The sequence below is a fragment of the Pygoscelis adeliae genome, unplaced genomic scaffold (genome assembly GCF_000699105.1).
Source record: "Pygoscelis adeliae isolate BGI_AS28 unplaced genomic scaffold, ASM69910v1 Scaffold56, whole genome shotgun sequence".
NCBI lineage: Eukaryota > Metazoa > Chordata > Aves > Sphenisciformes > Spheniscidae > Pygoscelis > Pygoscelis adeliae.
Window position 1 is genome coordinate 80555 of NW_008824944.1, and position 17835 is coordinate 98389.

The 17835-nt window shown below is 35.4% G+C and overlaps 1 protein-coding gene across 1 annotated transcript in view; it reads left to right on the forward strand.

The window, feature by feature from the left end:
• The first annotated feature begins 265 nt into the window (after window positions 1-265).
• Window positions 266-17835, forward strand: part of UGGT2 (UDP-glucose glycoprotein glucosyltransferase 2) — an 89662-nt gene continuing 72092 nt past the window's right edge. Inside the window, exons 1-7 of the mRNA XM_009325561.1 lie at window positions 266-374; window positions 1511-1623; window positions 5971-6145; window positions 8129-8225; window positions 9281-9365; window positions 11973-12073; window positions 15806-15905. Of these exons, the coding sequence (XP_009323836.1) occupies window positions 363-374; window positions 1511-1623; window positions 5971-6145; window positions 8129-8225; window positions 9281-9365; window positions 11973-12073; window positions 15806-15905 (683 nt within the window). The 5' untranslated portion in view covers window positions 266-362. The remainder of the gene's footprint in view (window positions 375-1510; window positions 1624-5970; window positions 6146-8128; window positions 8226-9280; window positions 9366-11972; window positions 12074-15805; window positions 15906-17835) is intronic.

Genomic DNA, 17835 nt, shown 5'->3' on the forward strand with positions numbered 1-17835 from the left:
TGCTAAAAATGGTTTAGATATTAACTAGTGCGATTGTGCTCACTTTTGTTGTATTTATGTTACATCAGGCCTTTAGAATTGGTAGTAAAGGAAACAGTTATCAGCGGACAAAATTCAAGACTTTTGAACTGCCAAGCAGCGCTGACGTAATATTTGCCTATTATGTAGCACAGGTAGATATGCCACATCATTTATGGCTAAATACTAAAAGTTTGCCTTTTTATTCTTTTCTTCCTTCAACAGATTCAGAGCATTCCTATTACAATCTAATCTTGAAGAAAGCAGGACAATTTTTATCCAACTTGCAAATCAATCTGTTAAAGTTTGCACTTTCCATACGGGCATATTCTCCAACTGTTCAGATGTTTCAGCAGGTGACTATATTATCTGACATATTTGGTACATGATTTTATGTGGTATTTTGGCTGCAGAGTAAAGAATGTTCATTATTACAGTTCAGTAAAATATATGCCGACATTATTTGGAATCAAACTTGATCCATTTATAAATGTGATGCCTTAGAAGCTGGTTATGTTGAACAAATATTCATGTTTAATTGTATGGATAGCATTATTTTCAGGGTAGAATTTTTGGAATTGTTCATTTTTGAAACTCAGGTTGTGGGGTTTTTTTGCATTGCTTTAAATAATCCTATGGGAATTCAGACATTCTCAACGTAGGAAATTTCCTGTAGCTTCAAGTCATTTATATTTGTTATTTAGTGGACTTCTCATCTCTCTCATTATTTTAGTATTTGAAAAGTTGAAAGATAGAATAGCCAAATACCTGCTTTGTCAATGAAAAAGTGAGAGGACATAAATTCACTATGCTTGTAGCCTAAAACTGCTCCTACTCCTTTTAGCAATGCCACCTTCAAGGTAAAATGAGAAATCCATGTTTCTGAAAGGTAATAAGCTGTAATAAAGTTACCTTTTTTTTCAAAGTGTTCCCTGGAGGAGTATCATCATCTCAGACTCATATCTTTCCATTTTTATCTTTCAGCTTGTGAATCCAGAGTTATTGACATGCAGTCATATGATTCCTACTTTACATGGGAATAGCTGAATAGAGTTTAAAAAAAAAAAATGCAGGGGGTGGGAAGAAGAGAGAACCAAAAATTGACGTTAATTGTTTGGGATTTATTGGTTAGGAGTCAAACCTTTGTACCTTAACATGATTCCTGATAGCGACAAAACTTAAAAATATCTCAGAGTACAGGCTGTGATTTCAGCTTGTAGAGGAGGTTTCTCAGCCCTGTCTTTACAGAACATAAACAGACTTGCATTTTCTGGAGTATGACTGCATTTGATAGACTACATCTCACAAAGGTTATGAGGTCTTAATCTTCTAATATTTTCCATTACTTTTTCCACATGTATCCAATTTTGAATGGGCTTAATTAGAAACACAACTCAGTGGCAGCTGTTGAGTTATTTTAATCAAAGGGATGTGAGTTTAAGTTGAAGTGCAATCAAAGCATTCTGGTTGAGTATAATTGTTGAAATATTAGATTGCAGCTGATGAACCTCCACCAGAAGGCTGCAGTGCATTTGTGGTTATCCATGAGAAGCACACCTGTAAGACTAATGAAATAAAAAAGCTGCTGAAGAAGGCTACTAAGAGGTAAATGTAATGATCTGTTTTAAGAGGAAAAATAGATTACTAAAGAGGAAAGTGTATTATTGCATATATATGTGTAGTATTTTGAAATTTTATTTTCTACTTACTTGATAATGCCAAGCCCACAAATCCCTGTTTACTGGATATTTAAAGACATACCCATTTAAAGTATACGTTATTTTAAGAGTTACTTTTGGTTTTGAAATATTTTAAACGCTTACTGTTACGAGAATTCATCAATTATGAATCAAAGTAGGGTTTTAAAATAAAATCATAGAGCTTTACTCTTCTAACCACGTGGATAATTTTGTATTTCTTCCCTTTTTTTTTGGTGTGGGATAGTCAAGTTTAAGTTACAGTGTACTTTGTAGCCAAACTTACCATTTAATGCATCTATACTTATCTATCTATAATCATAATACTTCTGCTGACAGACCTTTCTACGTAGTCAGTGCCACTGCATTTGAGGTTTTCTGGATTGTAAGGGCTTGGCACAGGAGTGGAAGAGGAGTCTACCTCAGCTGGCATAACCTTTCTTCACCTTGTGCTAGACTTTTCACCTATGAAGCCTTTCTGCAGGCTTTGTCCTGTGGAAACTAGCATCAGTCCAGAATGAATTTGGGCCGTGAAGTAAAATATGTAGAACCTATCAAAATAACAAGTAATAACAAAATAATGAAAGGAAAATGTTTAATCTCTCTAAAAAAAGAATTAATTTGTATTTTTTCAAGAGCTGTATGTAACTTTTTTTGTTTGGTTTTTTTTTCCTGCAATGGTCAAGGTCACCATAATATACATTAGTGTCCATACCCTCAAGCACTTCATGGAGATATGTAGAGCTGAAAGATGATTTAGTAGGGCATATTTCTTGGATGTTGCTTTCTACCAAATATAAATTGAAAAAAAAGACCCTGAAAACCTACAAATTTGTCTCTTTGGGGATGGTTGCTTCTGAAAACAATTTTGTGTTCTACATGTGTGATTTATGGTATTTTCTAAGTCCATTGATACAATTACAACCTACTAAATCATTGTCTTTTACTTATTCAATAGCCAAGGTTTTTGCAAAAACACTTCACTGTCTAGTTTGCAATGTCCCATTTTTAACTATTACATTCTGCCCAACAAATGTCTCTTACTTTCTTACATAAATTATTTGTACTATATTTTGGCTTTTAAAATGATGTTGAGTTCTTCTGGTCGTATATTAAGGCATTATGAGACGTTAACATTTTATCACAATGTCTGAATATACTGTTCTTCTAAAGCAGTTAACTGGATTCAGCACATTCTCCTTTCTGGAGATACTATCCCCAAATTGACAAGATTCTGGAAAATCACGATACTAAACAATAGAATCCTGAAGTATTCAGAATTGAAAGAGTTAGACTTCTAGAAATCATTAAGAACTCACAACAAAACTGAAGTTCTTTCTATTAAATTGTTCTTCTGTTTTGGGTAGTTTTGTGTGCACCAGTCACATCACAACCTTCAGAGCTGCAGGGACAAAATCTTGATAAATTTGCTCTCCTTCTCCCCACCCCAAAGGTAGTTGCATCACTAGAATATTTAGAGTTCTGGAAATAGACTTTGAGAAAAACATGTTCACCTTCAGGTGATTGTTTCCACTATTATTTCCAGTTGTACTCTGGGTAGCAGATGCTTTTCACTCGTGCTGGAGATGTTTAGCCTAGGTGATAATAGATGGGGCTGTGCTCCTGATCTGTCTTTTCTATATGGTGAACAAATGATGCATGGGACAGTGTGCCATCTCACTGTTGGTTCCTCTATACCAGTCATTCTTTTCTCTGTTGGTTTTATGAAAAGAGATCTTTTTGTTTTATTGATTCCTTTTTTATTTCAAACTATTTTCCTTTGTGTTTCATTTTCTTTTTCTGTCTTCTGTCTGTCATGACTCTTCCATTTAAGCCAAGCCTACTTAAGTTAGGCTTTCGGTTGTGTCCTAAAGTTCCCATATTGAGTGAGGACACTAGAAATGTTCTATTTTTAGGGATGATAGTTTCAAATCTCACTGGAAGAGAAAGAAGAGGCTGCAGCATTATTTTTTGCAGATCCATCAGCTCAATCTGAGATCCAGGAAGTCTCAGGCACTTTGGACTCAGGAGAGCCCAAATAGTCTGCATGTCAAGATAAAGGTTTTGCTTCATCCAGTCCTTTATGCAGCAGCTACTGTGATTTGGTCTGTTGCACTTTCAGCCATGTTGCAACGGACTGCATGGCTCTAATTGAAAGTATTTTGTGTGGAGGTGCAATGGGCTGCTCAAGGGCTCTGGATGTGTCAAAGGAAGATCTTCAGTGGTTAAATGGTTGGGATTGTTTATCTTGCTAACTGTCCAAAACACAATACTAAGATTTCTGGAGCTGTTGCTGCCAGGAACAGAAGCATTGATGGGAGTCACATTTTGCTCAAAACAATCAGTGCTTTAGAAGGTTTGTCAGTACGTATGTCTGCTGTCTTCTGTCCATCACATTCCTTCTGCATCCTGTCTTGGCAACTATCTAGGCAAGCATATAGTTGCCTGTACTACGCTAGTAACTGATTAGCAAGTGCTGAACTCCACATCCATGTTTCTTTGGGTTTTTTATCTTTTTTTTGTCTGCCCAACTGCTGTTCCTTCCCTTTCAGGCAGCCTTCTCATGAGAATCTCCTATGGCAGGAAATGAATTAGCTTTCAGCTCTAAGAGCAAGAGAATCAATTGCTTCTCACTACTATTCAGTGTTGAAGAGAAACAGAGAATGGAGGCTTATCTTGGATTTACAAGGGCTGAACGCTTTAATTCTCTAATCCAAGGTCATTATGGTAGCCCTATGCAGTGTTATTTCACTGCAGCACTTAATTTTTTAGTGAAGCATGTTCATTATAGTATAAAATGCTTCCTTTGAGACTGTCAGTGTTCAAGAAAGTTATGGCAGCACTTGGTACCCACCTTTTGAGAACAGGAGTCATTCTGCTATACCTAGGTGACTAGTTAAGAAAAGAGAAGCTCCCTTGATTTAGGTTTTCAACTCTCTATAAATGACTGTGGCAGTTCTTGTCTCTCTGGATATGAGAAGGAAGTTGCAGAAGTCACATCCCAGATGTATGCTTTCATTGGGGCAAACCTGTATCTGTTCTTGAACAGATCTTACTCATGCAAGAGTTGTTTCAGACTCTCTGATGACACCTACTTTGTCTGCCTTGTCCTGTGATGACAGTGGGAAAGCTTGGCTGATATTTCTGTGACACATGGCTGCACGCACCCAAGTTAATTCTCAAACCAGGCCCCTCCTTTTGTCTCTGCCTTACAAATGTGGTCTTTGATTGCATACCTACCAAGCTTACACAGGATGTTGATGTTAAGGCCCTGAGTAACCTGATAGAAATTGGCTCTGCTTTGAGTGAGGGATTGGAGCAGATGACCTCCAAAGGTCCTTTGCAGTGTAAATTATTCTGTGATTTTATATTGAAGATATTCCTAAGCTTTGCATCACAGAAACTGTGGAATGTGGAGTTCTGCTCACACCTTTCCAGTATGACTTTTCAATGAGCAGCTACTACACACATTTCTGTAGTGCGTGTTGGATTCGAGTTTCTGAACTTGTCTTGGAGAGGTTTGGAGGGAGTTTACTGGTCTTTCAAGTGTGACTATGCAAAGGCAACTTTGAAAAAGAAGCGTACTCATCAATAATTATCACCTTGAGTATATTACTCAGTCATATCCTCTGTTACTTTTCCATCTTTCCCAAGTTTTATTCAAAAGGTGTTTGCAGTCATCTAAGAAATTATTGCAGGTATAGAAAGTGTAACTTTTCTAGTCATGGCTTTCAATGAGGAGGGTAGGTAGGCAGTCAAAATTTGCAAAATTAGCTAAATTAACAGAGCTTGATGGTATTTAAGAAGTATAACCCCAGTTAGTTTCCATGTGTGTTAGCAGCTTTCTCAAACTTCACTGAATATCCCTCCGCTACTCTGTTACTCACTGATTGCTCTGTACATCTCTAATAGATGTAATTCATCATTTAAATTAAAAGCTTCAAGCTGTAACTGATTGTTGCACAAAATCTCAGTGCTATGCTTTTCATTTGCTCTTTGTGTTGTGATTTGATAAAATATATTAAAATCATTTATAGTTGATGCTGATTTATCACTTTCGTAGACTTTAATTTGAAAATTTGGTGTTCTAAGTTTGTGAGCAATCATGATTCTTTTGTGATGATTTTAACATGGCTTATATATTTTTAGCATATAAGCCATTGCTAGTTTTTTCAATTATGAAGTAGAAAAACTGCCACTGTTTTAATTTCTATTCTGAATATATAATATCACAATTATTTGTTTTTAAAACCAGACCCAGGCCATATCTTTTTAAGGGAGATCATAAATTCCCAACTCTCAAAGACGATGGCCCGGTGGTTGTTCTTTATGCAGAAATGGGTACGAAAGATTTTGTCAAATTCCACAAGATTTTATCTGAGAAGGCTCAAAAGGAGGAAATTATTTATGTTCTCCGGCATTATGTTCAGGTATGCAATTCAAATTAACATTGATTCAGTAAACTGTTAGTATTCTGACTTGATTTTGCTTGCTTTTTGACAAAACATATTTTCTACATTTGCCTAAATCGTGTGCAATATATATTCTAATTTTAAAACTTTCTAGGTGAAGTGATTCACCTAATACAAACTTTGAAGCTGGGAAAGCATGATAATATTATCTAATCTTGCATGCAGGCACTGTTTGCATCACTGATTGATCCTGAAATATCTCTTTTTTTGGTTATACGACTGGTTTTTGTACATTATACAAAGATCTTGGGTGAATCTTGGTCCAGCAGACTGAACATATTAGTAACAAGAATTAGAAAAATGGGAAGTAGAATAGAAAATCAAGTTGAAAAATAATTAATTATACTTATAATTTTATATATTCTCAGTATAATCTCATATGTTCGTTGTAGTATGGCAGCATGGGCTATCACAGTCAACATCACTGACCAGTTTTTCAACGTTTGCATTTCGTAGTGTCACTATTTTAAACATAATGTTTCTGAATGCTTTTCTTAACTTACTCTTCTCCCTGAAACAAAACAAGACAAATACCAGTATATGGAATCATACTGTCCCCAGTTTTGGTTATTGGAAGGTCTTTGTAATTTATATTCAAAGTACAGCTCTTAAATAGTGTGGCTAATGCAAGAATAATCTGATGGAGTGAGAGGTTGCTGTGTAGACCAGGCATTTCATGGAGATGAGATCCATAGTTTGCAGATGACTTAGAGTTGTTTGCTCACAGTAATAAAGTAGAGAACTTGAGGAAACCAGTCTTAAATTCTAAGTTGTGTGGGGTATAGTTTTTACTGAATTTTATGTTCTTTTATGCGCTTTTATTTCAATTAAATGCCTACAGTCTCCTTGCTCTGACCAGCTTATGCACCATGGTCCCCCCAAATGCGTGTTGTCTTCCTTCCTGCACTTTTTCTCTCTTCAGATTGCTCTTCCCTTTTCCTCCTTCCTCACAACCTCCATTTTTATTCTTTGGTTCCCACTGGGATGGATTCTCCCTCCTTTTTTACATTAAATGCCAGAAGAGGGAGCATTGAGAGCAGAAGAGGTACAGTCTTTCTGCAGTCATCTTTTTTGCCAGTATCACTGAGACTGCTTAGAGAGTGCAGTGCTCGCTCTGCCTTGAGATTTGCTTAGAGGACCAACAGAGAAAACCCCCAGCCCTGCTGGGTTTTCAGCTGTGGGCTGGAGGATTCTCAATAGAGAATGATTCTTAGAAATAGCAAGCTAAAGCTGAAAGGCTTTCACAAAATTGCTGCTGTGCATGTGCAAATTGCATTTTGGAAGGGGGATTTTCATACAGCAAATTAGAGCACAGTTACAGAAATAAGTATGCTCTGAGTAATTACACTATTGAATGTCAAACGTCCACTCCAAAGTTAAAAATACTTGTTTGTTTTTAATAAGTGGCAATCTGTTTTTAGCAGTGATACTTTAATACATTTTCTTGATCCTCCTTGCAGAAAGTGATTAACTCTTTTGTCAAAACTTTTTTTAAGAATCAGTCTGATGCAGAAGTAGAGAATTTCCTCCTAACATGCTGAAAGCCTGGCAAAATTACAAAGAAATGAATACAGTTTAAAATGTGAATTGTAAGGCATCAATAATTGTATAGGGTGCTACCAGCTCTGCCTGTTCTAGTCCTTCTAATATTATGTGAAGGGACTACAATTTTGACACAGACTTTCTGTGGTCTGCAGGAGATAAAGGAAGTCCTTACTTTCTGTTACACACCTTCTCAATGGACTGTCAGTATGCCTTACATGACTCTTGTAATCTGTTTGGTGTAGCATTTTGTACTTTGACTCATAAATTGAAAGATGATTTTAAGTTATGACTGTCACAACATTTTAAAGTTACAGTATTAGATATTGTTAATCTCCTATAAATACAGGTTTTTTAAGTTGTATTTTTTTGTTCTTTTAAAATAATATCATCAAACAGAAACCAAGTTCCAGAAAAATGTATTTATCTGGATATGGTGTAGAACTTGCAATAAAGAGCACAGAATATAAAGCAGTAGATGACACACAGGTTAAAGGTATGTGGGTTTTTTTATTTATTTATGATATCTTATTGGAGATGCTATTGAAATATGTTATAATCTTCAGTTATAAAGTCAGTAATGTTTTGAAGGTTATACTTAATTTCTTTTTACAGAAGGAAGTCTCAGGCATTGGGAACTAAGACATCAAAATATATGCAAGCATTTGTAAACAGCTGTGCTTAGGACATAGTTCATTGCCTAAACTCTAATTGTTGTTTTCTGTGGCTCTTCAAAACATAACCCATTCTTCTTCCTTTCAATAAGGATAAGATTGTTTAACCTTTGTTCTTCAGTTACTTAATGTTTGTTGGCATCTCTAATATGCTAATTACTACAGTATCTACACATTAGTGTGTCAGGGGTGAGGGTTTTTTTTCCGAATTTATGTGGAAATACTTTCACAGTCTTCTGTAGGGAAGATGTGTTGTATCATAGAATTTGGTACCAGTGTGTGGTACTACCTGTTGAAATGAGACATTTACCACAGAAAGTGGTAGCTATAGCATTCTGATACAGAGGAATTACTTTGCGTGGACATTTACAAGATATAAAGAAAGTTAGGTAACTCTCTTCGGTAAGACTAAAGTTTAATAGCCTTTGAATCACGTCAGAAATAGTTTAAATTTTTTAAGGGAAAGAAACTGATCTCTGACTTACATCAAATGCTAGCTGGAGATTCAAGCACTTTAAAGTCATCATGCTTTTCAAGCATAAATTTGGTAGTAGTTGGCTGATAAGAGTTATACCTTACCATTTAATCAAACTGAGAAATGGCTATTTTGGGAAGTGAACTATTTAACCATATCAATTTCATTTATATAAAAAATGTAGCCATTGGATGAATTATATTTAAAAATTAATTTGAATATTGCTAAGTTCTGTAAAGTGATTCATTCTGATGCCAAAATATGAATAAATCTAATTGAAATTACATCTGGGAATGACAACTTTCTGATTGTATGTTTCTGTTAACCGTTTTATAATTCATAAGAACATAACACATGAGTAACTTTCTTGGTTTATCTTGTCTACGTGTACTATGTGTTCAGGAGCAAATGAGACAAAAGAAGAGGAAGAGGAGGAGGAGGAGGAGGAGGAAAGTGATTCCCAAGGATTTCTCTTTGGCAAATTAAAGTGAGTTGATATAAGTTATAATTAAACTTCTGCATTTGTTTCTGGAACCTGAACCAAAAAAAAAAATTTTTTAATAGAAGAAGTGAGACTTATGTTGGAAATTACTTTATTTGCAACTGGTGAAAATTCTGATTAATTTTTTTGTGTATGTCTTGTGAATGTAAAGATGCAACAGTTGTTTATTCTGTTCATTTCAATTTATTGCTTTTAGTTTTCTGATTCTCTTAGAATGTGTACAGTAAACTGTTTTTAAAGTAAAAAAATTCCCTCTGGGCAACAGTCACAAAACCTTAGAACACTGTGTTTTCATGTTTGTATCTACAGTAAATTGTTGCTGCTGCTTCTGTTTTCAGATAATTAGAATCAAAATGTTGGTTTTCAAAATGCAGGTAGTAGCACAACAAATCCAAAGCCATGTGTTGTAGCTATATAAGGTGTTTTTAAGATGGGTAGTTATTCATTTCTTAGAGTTAAGGAGTGATATTTCTTGGAAGATATGCTTATTATAGATGTCGTCTTATTTTGGAGTTCGTGAATTTGTGTTCTGTTCCAGCAGGAACTCTTTTATCTCCAAGTTACGATCTGTTAGATGAAATTAGATGCTACCCTATCGAGGGCTCCTTCCAGTCCTCCACTGATGGATTCATTTCATGGTTGCAGTCATGAAAAGTGCTTCCCTCTTCCTGTGACAGATCCATGCAGTGAATCATAAATCCTGTTTTTTTTCTTCAACAAGAAACTCAAGAGTGTGGGTCCTTCTCTCTCTTATTATTTAAAGCAAAAGTAAACTTGTTTGTAGATATTCTCACCAATCTGTAAGTCTTCCAGAGTTCAGAGCTGCTAATGCTGTCTAAATTCTCGAGAGCCCATCCTCTTTCTGCCTTTTTTAAAGTAAGCACATTGAGATAGAAGTGCACCCAGGTCTGCAGGCTTCCTTGTTTCACTTATCTATTAGAGACCTTCCACAGCAGGTAATATCAAATGCTTATGTCATATCTTTATCTGAGCTTTTTTTCTTCTTGGATTGTGCTAGGTTTAGCTATACTTAAGTTCTTGATGTTGCACTGCGACTAATTTGTGAAGCTGTCAGATAATTACTTGGACTTTTTGACATTGTTTCTAGACTCATATTTTTATCTTCTCCTTTTCATACTGGAGATGAAAGATGTTTCAGTAATCTGTAAATTGTCCCTCAGTTATAGCCATGTCAAAGATTATACTTTTCTCAGCTGTGAAATAGTTATGAATGTAAACAGAAGACATAACGCCTTAGAAATATAACTATTTGATTGTGCAAATTAACATAATTCAATCCCACATCATGATATGTATCCAGAGAAGGATAGCCTTTTTTCACTTGGCTTTGTGTGTGTTCAATTTTGTGCCTACATTGACCATAGCATAAGCGAACAAGAGAAATGAGGGACCAAGCATAGGTAGCAGATCTTGGTTGTGGCTTGTGGCTAGGTCTTATTTGTCCCTTGTCTTTCATTCACAGAATTGAAGGGCTGGACAGGAAAAAAAATACATGTATCATCAACGTAAATTTGCAAAGAAGGCAGTAAAAATTAAAGAGCTCAAAACTAGTTAAGAGTTTGCTACTTCATAGAGGGATTTCTAAGAGTATAAATTATGTTTGTTATTTCTAGGTCTATGTTACAAGTAAGAAAAAAGGAATTTTCTGTCTTTGCTTCCCTTTTCAGCTGAGTATGCTTTCTTTGAGGAACGTGGACTATATTTTAGTTCCAGAACAACAGTCTTTGTCAGTGGTATTTTTATTTTTCTATAAAGAACAACGGTTAATATAATCCAACAGCTAAAAAATGAGGAGGGAGGGATTCCTTGTGAAACTTCTTGATATCTAAAATAAAATATGAAATATTACAGAACTTAAAGTCTTAATGCTTTAGGTGTCCCTTTTTTAGCTACTTCTTGCTTCTTGTTCAATACTTCTAGTAGAAGAATCTTTAGAAATCTGATGGAGATTGTTTGATGTTCGAGGATGTCTTGTAGCAGGCTGAAGTCTTTGCCCTCAAAATTTCTTTGCCCAATTATGTTTTCAAAAACAATAGCCAGGCTTTTGGGCACCATGCTCTTCTTCAGGTCTGACTAGTGATTTGTGTGCTCAGTAGCTTGATTTTGTCAGTGATGTTAATTTATAAAAGATGTTCCCAACATTGTCTTGCCTATATCTTTTGTAAGTAACACAACAAACTGCGTACAGTTGCAGTTAATCTATAGTACAGTTAGTATACAGTTAGGTATACATTATGCTATAGTAAACTAACTATACAGTTACCTGTATTGTGTGTTAATACTATTTAATCTTTGAGTTCATTTATTCCATCAAAATTTATGTGACAGGGTTTGAGACAGATCACTACAAAACAAATGAACTCCTTCTTGTAATTAACTGGTTTTTAGTCCTCAGAAATCCCCTCTTCTCACCCCAAATCTCATTTTTGTTTTAAGAATGAATTAAAATTTTAATTCTTGCTTGTTATCCTAAAGATACAGTATTAACTGTGAGCAATATTGTGGATAAAAGCAGACGTAGATGGAGGTAATTGATTTTGCCTTTTTTTTTTTTTTAATGTTTTATTGTAGACAGATGCATCCTGATGTGAAAAATAATCTGAAAGAGTTTAAAAAACATCTAATTGAAACTACTAACAACATGGAACCACTGAAGGTTTGGGAGCTACAGGGTATGTGTTGCATTTTTCTGAATTAACACAGTACTCTCTCTAATTTTCCTTTGTTATGGTGATGTATCAACATTATGGTAAAAGCTACTTTTAAAAAGAGACATATGGTTTCATAAAAAGGGGCAGTATTATATCAAGTATTTAAAAAGAACGTGTTGGTATCTTGTCCTAGTATTATATGCTAGAAATTAAAGGAGCATTGAAGTCATTTTATAAGATGGAGAATCATAACTGGCTTTACTGATTTTAATGACGGAAGTTATATTGCCTGGTTTTCTGCCTGATGTGTTATCTCGGATGTTAAATTTAGTTTCAGGTATTTTTTTGAGAGGTCAGGCAAAAAATATCATTTTGACATGACTGTTGAGTCGGGACGAAATACAGGTTAAGACAGTTTGTTTTCTTTAATTTATAAATCCTAACTTCTGTCAGTTAGGCACTGGAGTTCACATGGATACATTTTTTAGTATAACATCAAATGGAAGAACATGCTTTTAAAAGCTTTCCTGTGGAAAAGGAGAACAACTATATAGCAGTTATTTCTAAACGGCTTCTGTGCTGATGACCTGCAGGACATTCTGTAGCTTGAATGAAATTATAAATCACTCTAAAATAGGTCCCTAAAATGTCATGACACTTAAGTTTAGGCAACTAAATTTTGCCTGTTACATTCTTCAGTTTTAGAGGATAACCTGATCAAAACTGATTTGCCTTTATACGAGTGCAATGAAGGAGACTGAGCAATCATCTGAACTTCAGTTTCTTTTTGGGACCCTGACTGTTACAGAGCTTGCTAGCAGTATCCAGTCTGAAACTAGCTATTTGAGATACTTGTAGTTCACTTGCATTCTTTTACCAATGAACTTTTACCAATCCTTCAGCTGCGGGATTTATCTTGGTCCAAAATTTAAAAAAAAAAAGGAAAAACATTGCATTTCAGTTCTCCTGAGAAATCTACTGTGCAAATAAAAAGAAAATTCTCTTTTTGTCTATTTAAATTTATTTTTTTTTAGATGATTGAATACCATTCTGTTGATGTTCAAGCAGAAGCAGCTGTGAAACTTTGATCCCTTTAGTGTCTACCTTCAAAAGCTAGTACAAGGTCTCTATTTAGTGGTGGTCTTTTCTGCGGTGTCATGGCTATATAAATAAAAAATGAAATTGGTGCTGCTCCCCAAGCAAACAGTTCATACAGTGTTTGTCCTGGTTTTGGCAGGCACAGAGTTAATTTCCTTCCTAGTAGCTGGTACAGTGCTGTGTTTTGGATTTAGCAGAGAGTAATGTTGACAACACACCCATGTTTTAGTTGTTGCTAAGTAGTGCTTACACTAGTCAAGGACTTTTCAGCTTCCCGTGCTCTACCGACTGAGAAGGCTGGAGGGGCACAAGAAGCTGGGAGGGGGCACAGCCAAACTGGCCAAAGGGACATTCTATACCATGTGACGTCATGCTCAGTACATAAACTGGGGGAAAGCTGGCCAGAGGGGCCACTGCTTGAGGACTGGCTGGGCATGGGTCTGCGGGTGGTGAGCAATTGCACTGTGCATCACTTGTTTTGTTTATTATTGTTATTGTTATTGTTATTGTTGTTATTATTATATTTCAATTATTAAACTGTTCTTGTCTCAATCCATGAGTTTTCTCACTTCTACTCTTCCAATTCTCTCCCCCATCCCACTGGGGGTGGGGGGGAGTGAGCGAGCGGCTGCGTGGTGCTCAGTTGCCGACTGAGGTTAAACCACGACAGTGTTGAAAGTAGTTAAGTGTTGGGATGCTGTTTGTTCAGTGCCAGGAAGACTGGTACTGGCTTGTGATAAGTGCATTCAGGGCCTTTTCAGACAGGGGTCTTCAGCCCCCTCTTTGTATGGTGCAGTTGTTCTGATACTCCTGACACAGCTGGGTGCTTTCTCTAGTTCATTCTTAATGACTAATTATAGCGGCTGAGTTAATGGCTTGGCTACTCTCCGATTTCCTTTAATTATCTTCCAAGTAAAAAATTAACTAAATTTAACCAAAACTCCTTCAGCTATAGGGCATACTTCTATTTATAAATCACCCTAAACACAATTCAAGAGCTGTCTTTCAAGAGCCTTTGTGTTTTAGGTAAGTAATTAGATTTACTATTCATAGTGAAAAATGATGTACAGAGTCCCAGTGTGGTATTCCCTTTAATAACTTATTCTTTCATCTGTGTGAACAGCCTCTTGATCTCTAGTGCTTCGTTAGCTTTCAAAGCATACTTGAGATTTGCTTTAAGCTCGGGATCATCTTTTCCCCAAGGTGCCCTACACTGTGCTCTCAGCTGTGTTAGGGTGCGGCAAGGGGAACACTGTAAGTGACAGTCCCTGACCAGAAGATAACCAAGAAGGTAAAAAGACATGTCAGTTTGCCTCAGTGGGATTTGAATATTTGTGCTCTAGCTGTTCAGCGTAAAATGGAAATGATTAACAATTTATGAAGGATTTTAAGTATATGTCCTAAGTGCCCAGCAGGTGAGGCATCATTATCTGTAGTAACAGCAGCAATTGGGTATTGTTTCACCTGATCACAGCTTGTGTGACTGTTGAAAGGGATCTGAAATGTTCTTTTTGAAAACTGTGATCTCTTTATACTTTTTGTATACTCTCAAACTCACCTTTTTTTCCAGCCAGGGTGTACCTTATCAGGCTAAACTAGGAGTGTGTGCTATTCACTTTTCTTCAGCCTTTTTTTTTTTTTTTAATTCCTAATTGCTTTAAAAAGATGGTGCAAATTTCTACTAGGCAGCATCCTCTATGACTTTCTGCCCGGCCCTTTTTACTATATGTGGCATCAGCTTTCCTCAAACTGAATAACCCAAGGTCTTCAGATGTCTTAACTAGCAGATTATGAGGAAAAAGCATTATTGCCTGACGTAGTTAGGCAGACTGTATCCAAAGTACATGGAAGCACCTAGTATATTATTGCCTTACCCTATTGGTACCAAAATTGGATTTTCCCCAGTCTCATGTGCCAAGATTTGTCACACCCAAGTTAGGCACCAGAGAAGGCTAACTGAATTCCATTGTTGTTTTTCCAGTGGATAGGCAAATGAATTATAAACTGTCCTGATATATGAAAATTTACTTCACTCTGAGAAAAAGCATAGAGAGAAAAATGAGATCCCTTTAAAAATTGTGCTAGACACTAAGGAGAACTGAAATTTGACAGTAGATTTGGCCTTTCTTTCATAAGTCTCCATTTTTTTCTACCTGGGAAATTGCTGCTACTCTTGAAAATTGTACACCTCACATGCTCAATACAGCCTTCTACATTTAATATATCTATTCTCTGAAAATCTTGTGAAGTCCTGGAGCTGGAAAGATCTTATTCTTTCCTGCAGTTATGGGAGTCTGTGTGTTGGTGTGTGTCTAGGTTTGAGCATGGTACCCTTGTGATGCTGGCATAATACCACGTGATGAATTGTCTGCTTTTTCTCAGTGTGTTTTTTTAAACTTAAAAATTACATGTACAATGTGTATGCTCAAGACAGCCAAGCAGAATTCTGTAGGAAAGCCTGAACTAGTATTTCCAACTTTCAAGTGCCTGTCTTTTCAACCTTAATATATTGTTACTTCATAATCTTTTACAATGTATAATTGAAACATAAAAAATGTTAATAGTGAGAGTGCGTATATGGAACAGTTTTCGGATTGGTAGGCCTTATTGATTGAGAGTGATATTCCCAGTGATTTTTTTTTTTTTTCCTTCCAGATCTTAGTTTTCAAGCAGCTGCTCGAATTATGTCTACCCCTGTTTATGATGCCTTAAAGGTAATGAAAGACATAGCTCAGAACTTCCCAATAAGAGCCAGGTATGATACTTAAACTTGTTTTTCAAATACTGTTTTTTATGTTTGCATTTGAATTTAATGACAGTAATAGAGATCTATATCCAAATTCTGCAGTCAGATATTCATGTTTTACAGCTTGCTAGATGGATTCCAGGCAATTTCATTGAGTAGAGGATAACTCCTGGGAGAGCTCATGGTGGGTCTCTTAAATGTTTCCTGTCTGATGCAGGAGATGCCATGAAGGCATCCTAATCCTTCAGGCACCTATGGTTGAATGCCTAGTCCTCCCGGCTTTTACTGGAATGATATTTTCCCAGGTGGAAAATTCTGTTGAATTAATAGCAGATCTAGTCACAGTAGGAAGAGGCAAAATTCTATTAATAAATTTCGTAGGGGATCCACCCACATTCATTCTAAGCACAACATTGCTGACAAGATTGGGCCCCGGCTATTTTATGTTAGTGTTCTTACTAGGGAAGATATGTCTCCCATAACAGATTACTTAGTAAAAGATCAAGATAAATATTAAATAAATGACTAACATTTTCCTCTGTACTAATATTAAAAATTGCTCTTCCTGTAAGCCAATTGTATTGTAATTGAGAAATGCTTTTCTTTTTATTTAGTAAGTTCTTCATGTAATCCTATCAGCAATATTTGCTTTAATTACTGGCTTAAATATGATGCTAAATAGGATTCTTAACTCAGCGTGCTTTCACATTTTACAACTCTTGTTTAATTATCACAGTGTTTCATTGTCATCTCTGATTTTCTCTTAGAGAAAATGTACACTGTAATGGAAAAGATACCTTTGTAACATCTTGTTTCAAGGAAGAAAAATAACTTTTTAAATGCCTGAAACATAATTATTATGAAATAGTAAGGTACAAGTTTACACATAGATTAGCAATCAGAAAATGCAGCTTTCCTTTATAAGGTAGTGGAAACGTACTTAATGTTGAACTGCAAGGCCAGTTCTGTTCCTTAAAGGACAGGAAAAAGTTGGTTTGAAGGATGCTAGGTGACATTTAAATAACTGATTTAAAAAGTCATTAAATTGTTACATCCCACTCCGACTTCCGCCGTGTATTTGTGGCATTAAAGTACAATTTACCTACTCTTCAAACAATTTATTTTTATGGGTAAAAGTATAAGAAGACTTTAGAATTATTAAAAGGAGAATTGCAGTTCCTGTCCTGTATGATTTATTCTAATATGCTGATCTAGCATGTTATTTTTAACATGAGAGATTACAAATATTTAAATAATTTAAAGTTAAAGGGCATTGTGTAAAAACATTGCACAAAATACATTTCCTTAGTAATCTAATCATGCTTAACCTGCTGAGTCAAAAATACTAGTTTGGAAAAAAAACCCTAGAATAAACAGGAAATGAAAAGATATTGCTTAATCACTTTAGATAGATAACTGATCATTATAATAGTAGTATTTTTAAATTGTTTAAATTTCACACAGTTTAGATATGAAAACAACCATTTTTTAATTATGCAAATTTTGGTTTGAAAAGGCTGTATAAAAATTTTAGAACTATCATTATGAAAACAAATTAAATATTATACATTCCTTAAAAATTGAGGCATTCCTTAGACTATAAAAAATGGTCTTCCATTTATGGAACTTTCCTCTGGAAGTTTCTTTCACTTTCTATTAGTATTTCACTAATACTCTCACAGTATTTCAGTTGAAAAAGTTAGTGTGAGGTAGATTTTACAAAATGTCATCAGATGTAGACCGTGTAACAACCGATATGTCATGGTGACGTTTTGGTAATTCATTTTATGGGTATTTTTCATCTTTGGTTTGTTGTATACATGTCATAATTATCTGTTATTTAAGAATGCAATAATAAGAATTATAATACTCTGTTTCTTGCTATTCATTTATCATTCATGAATGTTAACATTATGAACATGTGAAAAATTTCCTTCTT